General features: G+C 39.2%; 1 protein-coding gene across 16 annotated transcripts in view; it reads left to right on the top strand.

Annotated features, from left to right (window-relative positions):
• Positions 1 to 18,262, top strand: part of Mbnl1 (muscleblind like splicing regulator 1) — a 140,884-nt gene that overhangs the window by 92,669 nt on the left and 29,953 nt on the right. For 9 of the 16 annotated variants that reach the window (XM_029537358.1, XM_029537350.1, XM_029537354.1 and 6 more), the window contains exons 2-3: positions 14,822 to 14,992; positions 15,951 to 16,061. In XM_029537358.1, the coding sequence (XP_029393218.1) occupies positions 14,924 to 14,992; positions 15,951 to 16,061 (180 nt within the window). In that variant the 5' untranslated portion in view covers positions 14,822 to 14,923. The remainder of the gene's footprint in view (positions 1 to 14,821; positions 14,993 to 15,950; positions 16,062 to 18,262) is intronic. The other 7 variants (XM_021196901.2, XM_021196902.2, XM_029537357.1 and 4 more) reach the window with 1 other exon arrangement.

Below are 18,262 nucleotides of genomic sequence, written 5' to 3' on the forward strand. Positions count from 1 at the left end.
ATTTAGAATGCAATTGAAAAATTACAGAGTAATATTAAAGGGATACAAAGTTCAACCATATGAGCCCTTGTACATATTTACATTTTATTTCAAGTGCTGCTTGAAAACTCTAAAGAGGGGTGGGGATGAACGGAATTCTTTTGAAATTCTGCATACTTGTCCTACCTCCGCCTGTGAATAAACAACTGTCCTAGAATTTGTGCCTTTGCAACCACAAAAGGGCAGAACACCTAATGTTAGTCATTAGTTTTTGAGTAATAAAAGTCTGATTTAACTTTTCTTAACCACTTTCTATTTTAGTACGCCCTGGCAGATTACGTAAGAGCCATAATTGGGCGAGCTCTAATGTCTGGGCAAGGAACTCACTTGAGAAGAAGACAGACATGTTACAAATGCAGCAGCTCGGAACATCTCGGTGTCCTGTCAGGACTATGTATTCCTATGAAAAACAGCTGCTCCAGCTTGTTACAGTAATGTAAGAAAAGCTTCTAGAAGATGCAAACATGTTCCTCAGGGTCCACGCTTCTGTTTGGGACTTTTTTTTATGTCATATTTAAGAAGTGAGTGGCTACAGTTTTCTTTTGTCGTAGGGTATTACAAATGATTTTGAAATTTTGATTTGTGGGATTATTCCCTGGTAATTTCTTATATTAATAGTGAGAGGGGTTTTTTTCCTGGTGTTTCTGGTGTCAGGATGGCTTTTGTGTGTTCCCGTGGCCTGCTTCACTTGATCAGTTTAAGCAGCTGTTTTGCCTTAGGTCATTAGGTAGTAAATAACCACACAAACTGCTATTAACTCTTGGATATGTTTAATGAGTGCAGTCTTTTTATACCCTTAGGCCATCTTGCCTGGCCTATGTTCCTGGCATCCAAACAGGCAGCTGCAAAGACACCAAGCAAAGGAGTAATCTTTGCTTATAGTCAGGTGCCTTCCTGACACTTGAGTTCAGCCTACAATACTCTCCCTTAACTCTCTGACCTGGCCCCTCTTGCACAAAGCCTTCTCCCTAGCCTAATTCTTTTATTCTTAAGTCAGTTGACTCTGAAAGCTCTTCACATCGTTTGTAAGTCTATCTTACTGTGAAGGCCTCCTGGCTCCTTGGATTTGGGGGAAGTCAGTGTGTTAGAAGAAAACATAGTTGCAGAATGAGTACCAGACAGATTTGAAAACTAAATGTTTTCATTCTTTCTGATCTTGGGCAGATTATTTACTGTCTGTCTGACTTTTTTGTTGCTGTGTGTTTTGTTTTTGTTTATGCAATCAAGCACTTAATCGTGGCTGAGTTATGTTTCTGATTTTCTATTTTATGAAATAATATTGGTCTCTACCTGTGTCATCTTGACCCCATCCCTCCCTTGCCCTCTTCCTTTTCTCCTTCCTTCCTTCTTTCCACTTCCATTTTTCTTTCTTTGGTTCCTCCATCCTTGTGTGTTCCGTTCCCCCCACCGCCTACCTTTTGTGTATTAGATGTTCATTAGATATGAGAAAATTACTAAATTTCTCAGAAAGTTTGAGAAGTATATATTGTATTGATGCATGTGCTCATTTAAGTTTGCAAAGTAGCTCAAGAAAGCAAGGTAGGAAGAAATGGCCTTTGTGCATTAAAAATGACTTTAGTTAAAGAGCCTGTGGAAATATACATATATATGATTCACTTTTAGTTTATTTATTGAGTAATTTTCTTGTGTAGACATGTGCATCACAGCCCTAGGGAGCAAGGGTCAGATACCCTGCAACTGCAGTTGTGGATGTGGGGAGCTGAACCCAGGTCTTCTACAAAAGGAACAATTGCTCTTAAGCCCTGAGCCATTCCACCTCACCCCCAAACCTTCCAGAAAGATCAGGTTTTTTAAAGGTCATGGAATGCAACATGCTTTAAGTGTATTATTGGAAGCATAACCCTAGAAGTAGCACGGTGAGCTGTCAGGCTCATACACAGTGATGCTAGCGAGGTGTTGTTTTGAAACCCAAAGTATGACAGTATTTTGTAGGTAAATACATCTCTAAATTGAACATTTCACTACAACTTTTGTTTGTTTGTTTCGTTTTCGAGACAGAGTTTCTTTGTTTAGCCTTGGCTGTCCCGGATCTCTAGATCAGGCTGGCCTCACTTACAGAAACCAGATTGCCCCTTCCTTCAGAATGTTGGGATTCAATGCATAAGACGCCATTGTCCAGCCCTTAAAAAAAACTTTAAGAAAAAGTGGGATAAGTAAATTGTATTTTACCATTTTTTTTGATACCTCTTTCTTAATGATTGAGTAGACTTGTTTTTTGATTTTTTTTTTTTAAGATTTATTTATTTATTATATATAAGTACACTGTAGCTGTCTTCAGACACTCCAGAAGAGGGCATCAGATCTTGTTACGGATGGTTGTGAGTCACCATGTAGTTGCTGGGATTTGAACTCTGGACCTTCGGAACCCAAGACTACCAACCCAGGGATGGTTCCACCCACAAGGGGCCCTTCTCCCTTGATCACTAATTGAGAAAATGCCTCACAGCTGGATCTCATGGAGGCATTTCTTCAACTGAAGTTCCTTTCTCTGTGATAACTCCAGCTGTGTCAAGTTGACACAAAACTAGCCAGTACAAATATTAAAGTTATAATGATTTCTATGCTTTTATTTAAAATTTAAGGCATAAATGTGTGAACCTAATAAACAGGTTCAATGGTGATACATAACTAGGCATTGGATATAGCTGGAAGAACTCTTAACAAAGACTTAAAAACTTCCTGGAGGAGATGATAATTAACCAAGTCTTTAACTCTACTGAAGATTTAGCCAAGGAACGGCAGGGGCGTGGATGTAGAGCAGTTTATGTCTGATATACATGCTTGCAGAGATATCTTTTGCAAACATAGTTTAGTGTAGCCTGTAGACAGTGAGTGTGTGCATGTGCTGTGCTTCTAATCAGATATGCATTTGCTTTTCTAAATCGTGTTATAGATTTAATGTATTCACAATAATTTTAAGAGACACAAATACATAGTATAGGAATACATATGTTCGTTTTCTGTCTCTCAAATAGCAAAAGCAAGTTTTACCTGAAAAATAATCAGTAAACACAAACTAAAAATTCTTTTAATCCCTTAAATGGGCCACCTGAATCTATTAGTGGAAGCTATGATGGCTCTGACATGGCCAGCACCTCTAATGTCATAACATGCATTGTCATGGGCTTGTGGGACATTTAACTGTTGGAACCTCATTTCCTCATTTGCAGTGAAGGATTAATCAGAAGTATCTCACAGAATTGTCATAAAGATAACAGTAGGTCTTATGAGAATAAGGAGACACTGTACTTTCAAATGTTGTTATTAAAAGAAAGTTAAAAGGGTATTCTTTATTCATTTGTTTTCCAAGGAATATTGCATTGATCTTAAGACTTCATTTCTCTTTCCTTGAAAATTTATGTCAATGTACTTTTATGAACATTTACTGAAACTAAGAAAAATTTTAGCTAAACTTCCAAAAGATGTAATTGAGCTGAAAAAAAAAAAATCAGTATTAGCTAGCAGTTAACAAAGAATTACCGGAGATGTGAATGACTACCTAAGTTGTGTAGGATTTATTGACATAATTCGTCATCTGTATCATGACTATGCCTTCTGAGGACATTTTGACCAACAGAATCCTTAAACTTGGGTGCGTCCAGTGATAACAGCTGCTTCCCTAAATTTCTTTTAGAGTATTTTACTTCCTAAGAACAAAGTGTTCTGAAATAATTTCTCATCTTATAGCGGTTCCTGATATTTGTATGGGATCTTATGTCTAAAGGACATACAGGCAGCAGATCTGTCTTGCAATCCATTGTGAAAAACTCTTTCTCTTATTTCTCCCATTCAGAAGAGCTAATAAACACCTTCAAAGCAAAAGTGGCAGTTACTTGAAAGATTGTAATAATTCTTAAAGACCCTGGCAGAAGTTAGTCTTAAAAGAACTCTGCGGGATGTATTCAGTGCAAGCCAATGACAGACTTCACAAGTATCTGGAACACAGTCAAGACGTGATAAATAAGAATTTCTGGGAGCAGAGGATGGGTATTGGGGTACCTTTACAGTTTTTACTTAAAGGGTCATGAGAGGGGACCATTAGGTTGGATCTTGTAGTGTACTCTAGATCATAGATTACCTGGAGTAGGCAAAATGTCTCTTAACTCATATTGATCCACAAACATTCGTGAAGATGTGCATGTCAATGAGACTGTTAATCCTATTGTCATCAGAAGGTTTACGCACATACTGGTGTGAATTACTTCTCATCTGAGTTAAAAGCTACTGAAGTTAATACTATCTGTGCATTCTACCTGACCAAAAACAAGAAATTGGAAAGAATCCACAAAAAGTGACTTTTGAAGATAGCCACTTGTCATTAAAAAAAAAAAAAAAGAAAAAAATGTGGAAACAATTAGTTTTGTTGTCAGCCCACTTTTCAAAACTTGTGCCCAGATTCTTAATAGAAAAGAAGCACACATGAGTGTTTCCTCTTGGGGCACTAAGTATGTTCTCTCACAGTGCCCCTACCTGGATGCAGTATCCCAGGCACCATTTGCTCAAGTCAGCCTTGCGGTAAACAGTGTTCACCTTGGCTCTGGGGAATTTTCTTCCTACTGGAGTCTGGAGTTGGCATCAGAAGTCACTAGAGACATAGTACATGTTGGCTCATTAAAAGAGACTCTAACTTTGTGTAAGAACTGAAGGAAGAGGAGAGAAAGATGCTTTAAGTAAAGAATTTTTTAGAAAGAGACCCAGGTGACAGAACGCAAGGCTTGCAAGGTTCCAGTGATGGGATAAATATGCTAAGACTGGGGTCTAGTCACTTCCGATCATTTCTAGACCACAGCTGAAGTTGGGAGTCATGGGGGGCGGGGGGATTACACTCAAGACAGCACCCCTAGTAGATGTCAAAGGTGAGACATGAACAGAAAGCTTTCTATCACCCTGCTGCTCTCATTCATTTGTACCTTCTCTAGGATTCACATGGCTCTAGGTCATTGTGGATCTGAGCTCTTTATAAGTCCAGGACAGGGATGCATCCATTGGGTAGACTCTACCTGCAGGCTAGCAGGGCTGTGCTTGGCCAACAGTGGATAGTGAAAGAAGAAAAGGGAACATAGGGTTGGGAATTTGAACAGAAAGCAACTTCATTCAAATGGAAAGGTTTGCAAAGGGATGGGAGTGGGTGGAGATCCTGGGGAAGATACAGAAAAGAAAACCTGAGGCTATCTTTTCAGCCAAATGTCTTTTGAGAATGATCCACCCCCAGTTGGCTTTTCTGATGCCTTCTCAGACTCCACAAGCTGCTAAACTGTGAAAATAAATTCTCAGTATTTGAAAGCAGCTCGAGATATTTGGTTGTAGTTCAAAGAGAATAAATACTGTGATTATAAAATTAATGGAGTTTTAAAGCCAGCTCCATTATTAACAGATCGTCTCTGAAAGTCATGGACGTGGTGACTTTGGGCTGCTTCCCCTGACCTAGTCTATGGATACAGGAACGAGGAGGCATCAGAAACTCTCTTCTAGGAAGCATTTGCTGGGGGAGGAGGATGAGTAAACAGGATACAGGATGAAGAGTGTTGCTCCGAGGACAGTAAGACAAGTCCACCTGCACCTGAGAGCTCGGATGCAGGAATGGTGGACCTGCTCCCTGGTACCCAGCAGATGAGCCTGAATACTGTTGATGACTAGGAGAAAAGCATCACATGACAACAGCATGTGCCGTTTCTCTTACAGTCACATTTTAGTGTATTATCACATGGTGCTGCGTGTCTGTGCTCTTGGAGGACCCACGGCTCTATCCTAATGACTTCAAATAAACCTCTGCACCTAAACCTGTCGCTGTTTAGAACATAGCACTTTGGGGAGACTTGGCTTTTTGGAGATCTTAGGCTCACAGAATGATTTTAGTATCAAACTCATCTATAGTGGTTTTCTAATTTTTTGTGGTTTGTACTTAATTGATAATATATCCTACACACCCAAAATATGGAATGTGTCTACTGCTTTATTCCTTGAGATAAATTCAGATAATATTTGTTAGGTGTTGCTTCTGTAGATGTTTGAGGGACTCCTCTGGGAAGCCCCTGGGAGACCTAGGGCTAAGGAAGGCACAGAGCGGAAACAGGCTCACATAACTTGTGGAACTGTTTTTTCTTCAAGATTTTTTCCACCCTAATTGCTTATGCTGCTGCAGCCAGCACCCAGTGGAGCTGTGTTCTGGGTTCATGAAATAATTTTCTCTCTCTTCATTGCTGTCTCAAGTCAGAACTGATAGCTGCGCAGTTTTAGTAGATTGTCATGGGGATGGGAGGAGGAGTTTATTTTCCCCATAGGAACAGAGCCAGTGTCAGTATGCACATTTTGTTCAGCTGCACAGTTGGTCTGTCAGGGAGAAACACTGGTGAAGTAGCCCTGGACACTGTCATCTCACCTTTCCTTCTGTCTCTGTCAATGTCATATGCACAAAGCAGTAGCATCCCATGCTGCCCTTGAATGGCATTTAGGAAACGGTCAGTATATTTTCAGTTAGGGAATCCCATAGCCTTGCAAACATTGCCACTGGAATATTGGAAGCGAAAGAATCTCATATTTGGCAAAGCTAATGAGGCATGTAAAGCCAGGAGAGGAGAGCGGTGAGGTGATTGTAGTAAATAAAAGCAGTTAAAACTGTCTGCTTAGGATAAGAAATTGTTTAAGCACCAATTCTATGCGTTAGATATGTTATCACAGCCGATAGATTTTGAAGATTTACGGTAAAAATATTAATATTTGGTGAAACTATAACATAGATACTTTGAAAATTGTTATGACTAAATTATGGGTATTACTTTAGTATGTGAAATTTTACTTTAATTTTTTTAAGGGAAAGATTTGCTTTGCAGGCATATTAGGATCAAGCAGGAATAAATGCAATGTCTTTGTTGTATCAATACAAGCAGAGCTTACCATTCTGATTATTAGTTTCTTTTATCCATGAATAAAAAGGCATGACCCCTAACGCTTTCCATGGTTCGTTTTTCCCTAGACGCTCTACTGTATGTATATGTACATATACATATACATGTATAACATTTATATAATTTCTGATGGATGCAAATCACACAGGTCTATGAAATACATGGGTAATTTGCCCACCCGCCTCTTGTCACTCAAAGTCTCCTGCTGAAATAGAGTGCAGACCATTACTTTAGCTCATTTTGTGGTCCTCACTTCCTTGCAGTCTGCCATAGGTGCAAACATGAAGGACCAAACATGACAAATGCACTGAACTTTAAAAGCACATTTAAGATTTTTATTATAGTTTGGAATACTATGTGGACTAACTTTCAAAATTAGTTATTTACCTCTTGGACTTTTTTTTTCCCCCTTTGACAGAACTCACAGTAGTTGAGTCCTTCATTTAGTTAGGACCTGTTCTTGCTGGTCCCGTTTGTAGTTTTATTTTGAGAGGTCAGTGATTAGGTACTTATACTTAAAGATATGCAAGTCTAATACAATTGGTATGAATATGTATCCTAGTACAATGCCTAGGAGCTCCAGCTCACTGAGTAGACTGGGTTCAGTGATGTATTTATGAGCAGTCAAAATATACCTTCTGTGGTTCCTAAAGTAACATAAACTGTAGAATAACTGTGATGCTGGAGCATTAAGTTGTCATGTCAACATCCACAATGTGCTTAGCATAGCACGTAACACATAAGCCTCATGCAAGCTTTATTATTCCTTTATTGTAACAAGATGCTTCTTTTGGTTTTAAATCATTGCTGTCAGGAGGGGAGGATATAAGATGGAGGTTTCCTAAATAAGTAGACCAGGAGCTCGCATGTGTGTGAAAACGGCTGCATTAGTAGTTCTAAGAGCCGGATAGGAGAAGCATGCCTATGCTTTACCTAAGTTTACCTCATTCTGATTTCTGCCATGTTAGTAGTTCTAAGAGCCGGATAGGAGAAGCATGCCTATGTTTTACCTAAGTTTACCTCATTCTGATTTCTGCCATGTTATCATCCACATTGTAATGTCACAGTGATGAAAAATATGTCCTACAAAGACACCACGAAAGATTATTATGTAAACACTGGGCCTTTTGATTATTAGCTGGTTTGATTTGGAATCCCCAAAACATCATAAATGGGTTGCCCATAGTCTATGTGCTGAAAAATATAATTGAAGCACTTTGAATACATACATACACACACACACACACACACACACACACACATACACAGTACACACACACATATATATATATATATATATACACACACACATATATACACACACATATAGATATAGATATAGATATAGATAACATGATCTGGCATTTCCAGTTTTATGATGCTATAAAAAAGCAGCCAACGTATATTGGACTGTTTAATGGTCCTGGCACCTACCAAATGTCACTGGACTTTACAAGGTCATAGAAACTCCACTTTGGTTCAGGGGTATAGACTGGATCCATCTCTGGACCCCACAAGTGTGTGGAACCAGGGATGTTGATGGTGCTAGTGAAGCCTCCACAGCACTAGTGTCTATATATTGTTAGGATTCCATGGCATAGAGACCCCATGTTTATGAAAAAAGCAAGATTGTTTCTTTGTGTGCCATCCTGTCAGAGGCAGCTCTAAATAGATCTGGATTTCTGGCGATGATAGTGCAGATACAACCTGCTGTCACAGCTGCATGTGTATGTGATCTCTCATAAGCAAAAGCTGCTGGGGGGGGGGAGGCACGATATTTTTGTCACAAGAATGTCTGTGATTTGCTGCCGTTTCACTTCCTCCCCCTACCCCCAAGCTGCCAACCCAAAGCCCATGCATTCAGAACACCAAGCAGAGGTATAGAGTTTCACTTTTGTCATCTCCAGGATGATTGATGGAGTTGTGCAATGCGGGCTCCTGAGCACTCTGAGAAAGTCACAGTATCCCAGTGAGGTAGAGTGCCTTGATAATGCGTCAGCAGGGAGGGTATTTTGGGATATTGTAAATGTCACTATTGGTTTTAATATACAAGAATCTTCATCATTAAACCTTAGGAATGTTCTACAAAACACTGCCTAGAACAGCTATTGAGTTTTGTAAATGACTCTTTAAGTAGCTAGAAACTGTTACCTGAAATCTCCCATTTGTGACCCAGTTAGATATGGATGAAGACAGAGTTTAGTGCTTATTATATGGAACCAGTTTCCCATCAAGAAATGATAAGTTATAAAGTCAACTGGCTGTGAGTGTGTGTGTGTGTGTGTGTGTGTGTGTGTGTGTGTGTGTGTGTGTGTGTAATATGAGCTTGTCATGGGACCAGAAAAGAGGAAAGCCTGAATTCCCAGTGCATTCTATTTCAGCTAAATACATATTTTGTATCTATGGTAAACTAACTATAAGAAGTTGAGATATAATTTATCTATCACTAGTTTCTAGTAAATATCTTAACTTTCAGACTCTTTACAGGACTGTACAAGAAAAATAAGTAAATATTGAAACTCATTCATTCATGCTTTCAAGGTTTTTAAAGTGTGCAACTCTCAGTAATTGACTAAATTAGCAGGGATAACTGGTCAGCCCCATGCTCCTTTTACATCGAGTTGCTCAGTATGAACTTAGTACTTTATGTTTGAGGAAATTTCCAGGTTAACCCTCTCCATTTAAAATGGTGAAATTCTTAGAATGCATAGAGCTCTCTTTAGAATATCAGCTATTGTCTATCCAGAATTAATGGACCAAAGTCTTAATCTCCTGGTAGATTTGTAAATGAGGTTTTTAAGACTAGAACTAAGAAGAGCCACGGCAAAGACTAGAACCGTAACCTAACAGAATCAGTGTACTAACAAGAAGAACCACAAGTGAGATTAGAGCGGTAGTGTCTCTGTCTGCTTCCCCCATCTCCCCCTTCCCCTTTCCGTCTTCCTGCCCTCCCTCCTTCCTGTTTCTGTGCACACTAAGGGAGTCGTCAATGTGGAAGCAAAGACAAAGGAACCCATGAGGAGAGTTCTGACTAAAAACTGGGTGGGATAGGACCTTCATCTTGGTTTTTGAGCTTCTAAAGCTGAGAAAATTAATTTCTGTTTAAATGACCCAGTCTGTGACATTGTTCTTATGGCATCCCTAACTGACTAATAAAGCCTCCATTATATTTCAGAGTTCGTCTTTCAACTGATGACTATCCTAATGATGTCCACTGCTGTACCCAGCTGGGCATGATAGTCTGGTACTGTCTAAACATCCTGTAGTACTACAACCCACACAGCAACATTTATATACGGCCCTAATTGTCCATAATGCTAACATTAAGAAAGCTAGCAAGTCTTTTCAGGGTGCACATACTCCTGAAAACTGATAAAAGCCCTCCACGGGAGCAAGTAAGCTATAAAGAAACACTAACTTAGGAACTTCGACACAGTCTGTTTTAGTTGCATTGACTTTTTTCTCTCTATACTTGCAAAATCACATAAAATGATTCTTAGTGTTAATTGAATGCATATTCGTCTTTAAAAATCAAATCGAAGAATTATATATGGGTGTTGGAAGGTTTGGACAAAATATATTTTTCTTCCAGTGAATCATATAGACTGTTATCAATCTCCTAGCATTAGATGAATAGACAATAAGGTGGATTCATAAGAAAACATTTCTTGGAAGTGAGAAGCCACATGTCTTGGTGACCAATGACATTAATAATCTTATTTTGGGAAATTTTTATCTTGGGGAGATAAAAAGCTGTTAAGAAGTCTCAATAAGAAGTTATTGGTTTCACAGTCAGATTTTCGGGCCAAGAAAGTACTCCAGAAACATGCTTGTCTTTGCTGTCCCAAAGGAAACTCTGGTTTTGTTTTAACCACTGATATAAACAGTTCTAGTTTGAGAGCCTTGCTAGAAATCTAGTGTTGCCAAAGGCAGCTGGAACAGCCCCTAGAATTTGTTCACTGCCTCCGTATTCTCGAGTCTGTCTATCCAGGTCTGACTGGGCCCCTTCATCCTTCTCGTGGTTACCATCGGCAGCATGACAGTATGTCTTTCTGGATTCTGACTATACACGTCATACACGCCTTTTATTTCAGGTTAAGAAAAAAACATTGAAAATTTTAACATTTTTATATTTTTAAATTTACTTGCCTTCTTTTTAATGTACTGTTTTATTTTCAATTATTGGTAGGTTTTTTAAATAGATATTAAACTAAAGAATTGATGTTAAATTTAGTTTATAATCTATGTTCCTAAGTACTAGAATGAAGCCGGAGTACAATACAATCTTTGAACATGTTATAAGGAACCGTATCTTCCCTGGTGGGGGGTGCGACATCGGGTGGATGATGCCTGGAGGATGGACAGGGATGACACTGGCTATGGCTTCACCATAATTCTCAAAGGAATTCTCAAAATAATTCTCATTCTAATGCTACTGGTGGAGGGTTTTAGTTGTTTTGTGTTTCTAGATTTTTAAGTCATACTCTAGGATGCAATATTTATTCTAATTTACTCCTAATCTTTTTGTTTGTAGAGCCACAATCACTCATCAGTGCAGTCAACACCAAACCTGTGCTGACTCTAAAAAAATGGAGTTTATGAAATATCCCTTGAATGGGTTACTGTAACTTTTTCTATGTGTATCAGTACAAATTCCTGTGGCTTCACACAAAATGTCTTCTGTGGTGTTTTCTGCTGTGCCAGAACTATCTAACTCCTTGTTAAAACTCACATGCCTGGCCCTAACTTGTGGGCAAAGACATTAGGAAATAATCCTCACTCATCTTCCTGTAAGAAACACCAGTAAATACATTGATTTGGCAACTTCAACTCTGGTGGAATTGCTACTTTAGTCTGTCTGCCCTTGTTTGTTCAAGTGTCCCCAGGAAAAGTCAAAGGATGTGTAGGAATGTCCTGTTCAGAACATATTCACAGCTTTTTTGAAATAGAAGTCCTGTGACAATAAAACTAAGCAACAGAGAAATATAGTCAAGTGATACTTTACCCACTGAGTAAATGCACAATGGAAGCCGTATGTCTAAGCTTCTAAATTTCAAGTTGGATGGGCCAGCAAAATGGCTCCACAGGTAAAGGTGCCTGCTGTCAAGTCTGACAACCTGATTTCCATCCCCGAACCCCCTGTGATGGAAGGAGAGAACTAACCCCCACAGTTTGCCCTTTGGCCTCCGTAAGAGTGCCGTGGCCTGTCATAAATACACGTTAAAAGTACAAAAAGTTTGAAGGGATGCCCTGATGCAGAATTTATAGGCAGCACATAAAATCCTTTTCTGTTATTTCAATCCAAGCTGTGTTCGTAGGTAGAGTGTATGGGTGCTGTGTGGTCAGGAAGGTTTCCTCAGAGGGTCGGACATTGGGGAAAGCCCTGGTCAGTGTTTGTCTAGTCCCAGGCCAGGTCTGTGCTGTTTGTAGAGCACCTGAACTGACTGTGACTGAACCATCAGCTCGACACACCCTTCTCTTCTACACCTCAAGCCAGTTTTGTGAAAAGTACGAGGAGGGAGTATAGAGAACCGGAAATTGTGTTAGAACTATGGTTCTCATCCCTCCTCACGCTGCGTCCCTTTAAGACAGTTTCTCACATTGTGGTGACCCCCAACCATAACTTCATAACTATAAGTTGGCTACTGTTAGCAATCATAATGTAAATACTTGTGTTTTCCAGTGGTCTTAGGTGATCCCCAAAGGAATCATGACCCACAGACAGAACAGTTGTGCTACAGCCAAGTTCTTCTTTATATTGAAGTAGGCATTATGTCTCTGGGAAAATTCCACCTGGGAGCTCTGTGAACTGTAACACTTAGGAGCTTATTTATTTTGTCCAGTCATATGACTTCAAATTGATTTGTGTGTGGTTTATCATATGGGGCTAAGTTGTTTTTGAGGTTGTTTTTCAACGAGATGCTTTTAAGCGCACAATGTTCCTGTGAGCATTGCATATATCAAGCATGGTTATTTGACTTGGAATAAGCCATTTTATGAAGCATGGGTCTATCTGTGAACCTATCAAAAACTGTACCTAGCAGATAAAGTAGAAATCACATCCCATCAGTGTGGAATTCTACTTCCTTTTGATATGCATTTACTCTGTGTTCCGGGGATGTGATTATGATGTCAGTGTTAGTCTTATGCAGTTTGTAGGGGGACGGTGTTGATAACCTTGGTGTCTTATGCAGTTTGCACAGCTGATGGCTCTATAAACTGGGGATTTAGGCATCAGGATATGACCACTCTGGGGTACGGTTGAGGGGAAGGCTTTTGTTGTAATATAAGAAGGGTACACCCAGAGACATCTGGAAGAGTCCGGAGCAAGGGAGAGAAAGTAGCAGTAGGGTGAACACGGCTAGCAGTCTAGAGTTGTCAGTGAGATGGGTCAGAAGCGAGAGAGGAGGGCAAACAGGGTGTGGGCATAGGAGGCCAAGAGAGGAAAACAAGAGAGAGACAAAAGACTGAGAGCAAAGAGGGTGCATGGCCAAGATGGCAGGGTTATGTGGGGAAAGAAGCTGGGAGGCAAGAGGGAAAGCTTTAGGATGGGGACTGGAGTTTAAAAAGATAGACAGGTAATTGTGCCATTGAGAAAGCCTAGAATCCAGTGCTTGTTTTAGTGTGCTAATAGGCACCAAAGATGCCTTCTGACAGCTGTAAGGAATGTCTCCTTTGGTAGAGATACAGGCCAGAATTTGGAGAGTGGAGTTTCCATTGGACCTGCAAATGAGAAAAGAAACTGTAGAGTGTTCACAGTCCTAAACTTGCAGGCAATGTCCTTATTAACACAGTATAGAGACCTGTCCTAAAACATCTTAAAGTTAGAGACCCTAAATTGAGCATTTGGCTTAGAATAGTTACAGTTTTTATTGTAAACATCAATTTTCTAATTTATTCAAAGTAAAGTTAAACAGAATACTTTTCTATAGAAAAAAATTAAAAAGGTTATGTGTAGCTTAATCTGTACAAGCAAATCTGCTTAGACTCTCTGGTGTAAATGTTTTCAATGTAGTTGTTGAGGTTGACTAGCAGTGTGTCAGTCAGTATGAATGGAGTAGTTCCCACAGTCTGGCATATTACAAACTTTAATAAGCGCTTCTGATCCAGGAGAGACAGATGCTTATTATATGCACATAATTATGCTGCTTTAGGGGTTCATGTTTCAGCCTTTCTCATTGTCAGTCCTTTGCAGGATGAACATACCAAGTCCGACTATTTTCCTAGTTTGGGGTCATGGGACAATATTGGAAAGGCTGAAGGCTCGTGTCTAACCAGTATTTGACCGTTATCCTTTAAATCTCTACTTCTGTGAGAACCAAGTAGCTCTTTTCAGCCAGGGGATTTCCAGTATTTGGGGCTTTGTAGAAGTTCTCATTTGATTTGCTATGGGGTTCCTTTGGAGCCATTTTCCTGGGGGGAACAATGTTCTGTGAGTCCCCTAAGCTACTTTGTTCAAACTCAGTAGAGATAAAACACCAATGGCAAGTGTTTTCATGAATTTTGCTTTCTGTGACTTCATGATGTGAAGATGCTGTAGCAAGCATTCAGGTTCTGTATTTGACATCTGTGTGTTAGGCTCACTTTTAAATTGTAACCTTTTAAACATGAAACAGTAACATTGATATTATTAGATTGCAGAAACTTCACTGAGCCTTTAAACTTTTTCAAATACTGTAAATCTTCATTTTAATAATACATTTATAGTTGAATTTATTACTTCTTAATGTGTAAAAATGCTGTGAGTGATAAATTGTGGGAAAAACTCAGATTTAGATGACTTGTTTGCATATCATTTCTATAATTTAGTCATTTTATTTTATTTAACAATGGTTCTTGCTTCTTTTGTCTTTTAGGGTCGTTGCTCCAGAGAGAACTGCAAATATCTTCATCCACCCCCACACTTAAAAACACAATTAGAGATAAATGGGCGGAATAACTTGATTCAGCAGAAGAACATGGCCATGCTGGCCCAGCAAATGCAGTTAGCCAATGCCATGATGCCTGGTGCCCCGTTGCAGCCCGTGGTGAGCACATTTTCAACCCCATCCTTGTCTGTGTGGCCAAGTGTTCTGTGTCTGTCCTGAAACAGTGGTTGTATGCAAGTAGAGGCAGTAGTGGCAATTGCTGAGTGTTTCCACCCTGTGAGGTTACTTACCTTCATGTCAAACTTGGCAATTTATAGTCTAGCATTGCTTCTGCTAAAATTCTCTTAAAAATTAACCGCTTATCATGCAGCTGTTCACCTGGTGTTTATTAAAGTAGCCATCAAACTCAGTTTAGCTAAAATACATTCCAAATTTCCTTTAAAGTTGACAATGATATTTTTCTTAAAAACAAAACAAGAAAGCAGATAAATAATAAATAGTAGTCTTTGACTTTGAGGCTATTTCTTGCTTTCTTCTCTCCTTGAAGAGAATCCCTGTTGTTTTTTTCCTCTCTCAAAAAGGAGACTTTGTGGAAAACTTAACTTGAAATTACTTCATAGTCACAAATGCTGGGCACTTTTTCACAGTGGCGAGTCATATGCATAGCTTGGAAGTCTCATCAGAAGAGAACTAGTCAAAATGCCAGAATCCCAAGGGTCTTTGAAAAATAGCTATGAGTGATCATAGGTACTTAGTGTTTTCCTAGCCATGTGTTTTGGTAACTTGTTTATGAATAAGCATACGTATTTAAATGTTTAGATTTTTGATGTGCATGTGATAAATGACTTTAATAATCTTATTTATGTCATAGTTAATGTTTGGTTAAAACAGTGTTTATGTTAATTATTGTTCAAAAACCCTAAATTACTTATCTATGTGATAAAATTTATATGATCAGAATATGTCTGATTAATTTATCGCTAACATATTATGAACTGTTATAAGGTCATGAGAACACACGTTTTTCCAGTTTGTTAATTGTAGCATGTGTGCTAACTGATTTTTTTCCTAATACATATTAACACCTGAACTCAATGTAATTATTATTCTCTCTTAGAACATAATGCAACAATCATTCCAAAAAAGAGGGGGGGATTGCATTTCGAGGTGGGAGGGATCCCCATATTACACCGGCAGTGATACCAATTATCAATACTGTACAGTCGAGGTGAGAGAATATTATAATTAATTCTCTATCATTTTAATATGATTTTTATTTTATGACATTATTGGGGGCTCAGTTGAAATGTGGTATTTTTATTTTCATGGCATCTCCTTATTTTATGTGTCTTTATGATGATAACATAAATATTTTCATTTGGTTGGGAATGTTTTGTATAATTGTTATTTCTTAGAGAAAATTCAGTTCTAAACATCTCTCTTACACTTGGCCCTCATGTATGGTTTCAAAGATCTGGAACAGTTTCTACTTTAGTGAACCTCCTTGATGTGAGGTCCTTTTTTCCACTTAAACCTGTAAATCATACTTGCTGACATTCTGTGCTTTCTGTGACCCAGAGCACCTCTCAGTCAGGCAAGTGTGGATCTGGGCTGGAGGAGGATAGTCTCCAATAGGGCCCTGAGAAGTTAGTTTTCTGTGAAGTCTTAGCCCATTTTTTTTTGCCCTTTTCCTTAAATCTGCTCTCATGGGTGAGCCAAGGCCATATTATTCTTATCCCTGGAACAAACTGGCAAAGATCTTTATTCTCTTTGAAATTCTAGTGACAAATGTGTTTTTTGTAGTCACTAAATCATAGATCTCTGAAGCCATCCGTCCTTAGATTCCTGGTACTTCTGTTAACATTTTTCTGCATAGACGAAGTAATTATCTGTTTTAGTTATGAGCACAGGCATTATGATCATTTCTCCTTCACATCATTACAGTTCAATGGGAATTACCCTCTACAAAGGTACTGTGAAACCACAGTTGAAAAGTCTCTGTTCAGGATGAGGTTTTTGGAATAAGTATTGAAATCACTAATTATTCAAACCTGAAGCATTTTTCACTGTGATGACTGTAGAGAAGGCTTTAATCTAGGAAATTTGCCTTCCAAACCCCACCTGAGACTCTCTGATCCTCTTTTGAGTCAGCCTGGTCTCGGTAAGGATGACACGGGGATCCAGAAGTAAATGGAATGACTGTGACTAGCTGCTTTCTGGGACTTCAGTTTGAGCTGCTAGTAGAAAATAAAAGTGAGCCACAAGCTGCCCTGTCACTAACATAGAGAAGGACTGAACACACGCGGGCCTATTTGAGGCCATGGTAGAGCATGGACACAGATCAGGCAGGAGTAGTGTGAGTGTGTGCAAAATAACCAGACAGGTGTTCATAGTGGTTTCTCTGCCCTGAAGGAGAGAGGAATTATAATTCAGAGCCAGGGCGCAAGCCGGAAGTGGCAACTTCATTGCCACTACACTGGGCTACAGTGGTCGGCAGTTGTCAGCAGTGTTTCCAAGGCAAGTGAGATGATTGTTAACAGCAGCCACTGTCCCACCAGACCATGATATGGGGCTAGCTTGGTTAATGCAGGGATTCATAGGAGAACTTTGTGCCTTCAGTAGGTTGTCATGCAGTATGCCTGTTTAAAAGGAGTAACATTTTTGAGGCAAGTATAACAGTTTGAGGCATCTGTTGTACCCAGCAGGTTCTGCATATGCCATTCTCACAACTTTGCTGTGAGCTAGGTAATGTAATGTCCGGTTTAGGGATTAAGCCCAAGAGGTTCAGAGAGGTTAACTCCATGGTTTAGGTTACACAGCTTGTTTTAATCCAGCCTGCCCAGATGTTGAGTTTATATGGTGAAAACATACGGTGAACAGGCTAACTACTTCGGATCTTTGGCTGACTGTTTAAGCTCTTTGATCTTCAACATGGAGATTAAATATGAAATGTATTGTCTAGAATGCCTTTGTAATTATATAAACATAATTCCCTTTCACAAGATTAATATAAAGGGAGTCAGATATAAGAACTGGAATTTCTTTGTATGTCCACATGAAATTCATGAAAGTCCACACAATCAACTGTAGAATTTTTGATATTAACTCTTTTTGGCATTAGGATCTCTAATAAAAATATAAGTGAATATGTTTTATCTTTTTATCATACATGACCTTTAAGGATAAGTGAGATTGTAATGATTAGTCTTCAAAATTAAAGAAAACTTTCTGTGTTCTTTCGTAAGTTCATCATGACAATGAGAAATTTACATACACTAGCTCACCCTGAACTGCATCCGCTGGAAGCTCCTGTTGTATTTCTTTCATCTCCAGGATGATGTTGCTTAGACTCTCTGCTCCTCCAAGCTCCCTGCATCACACGTAGATCTGTGTGGTCAGTGGGTACCGAGATCTCGGCATGAGCTCAGG

Source organism: Mus pahari, chromosome 4, assembly GCF_900095145.1.
Source record: "Mus pahari chromosome 4, PAHARI_EIJ_v1.1, whole genome shotgun sequence".
Classification (NCBI taxonomy): domain Eukaryota; kingdom Metazoa; phylum Chordata; class Mammalia; order Rodentia; family Muridae; genus Mus; species Mus pahari.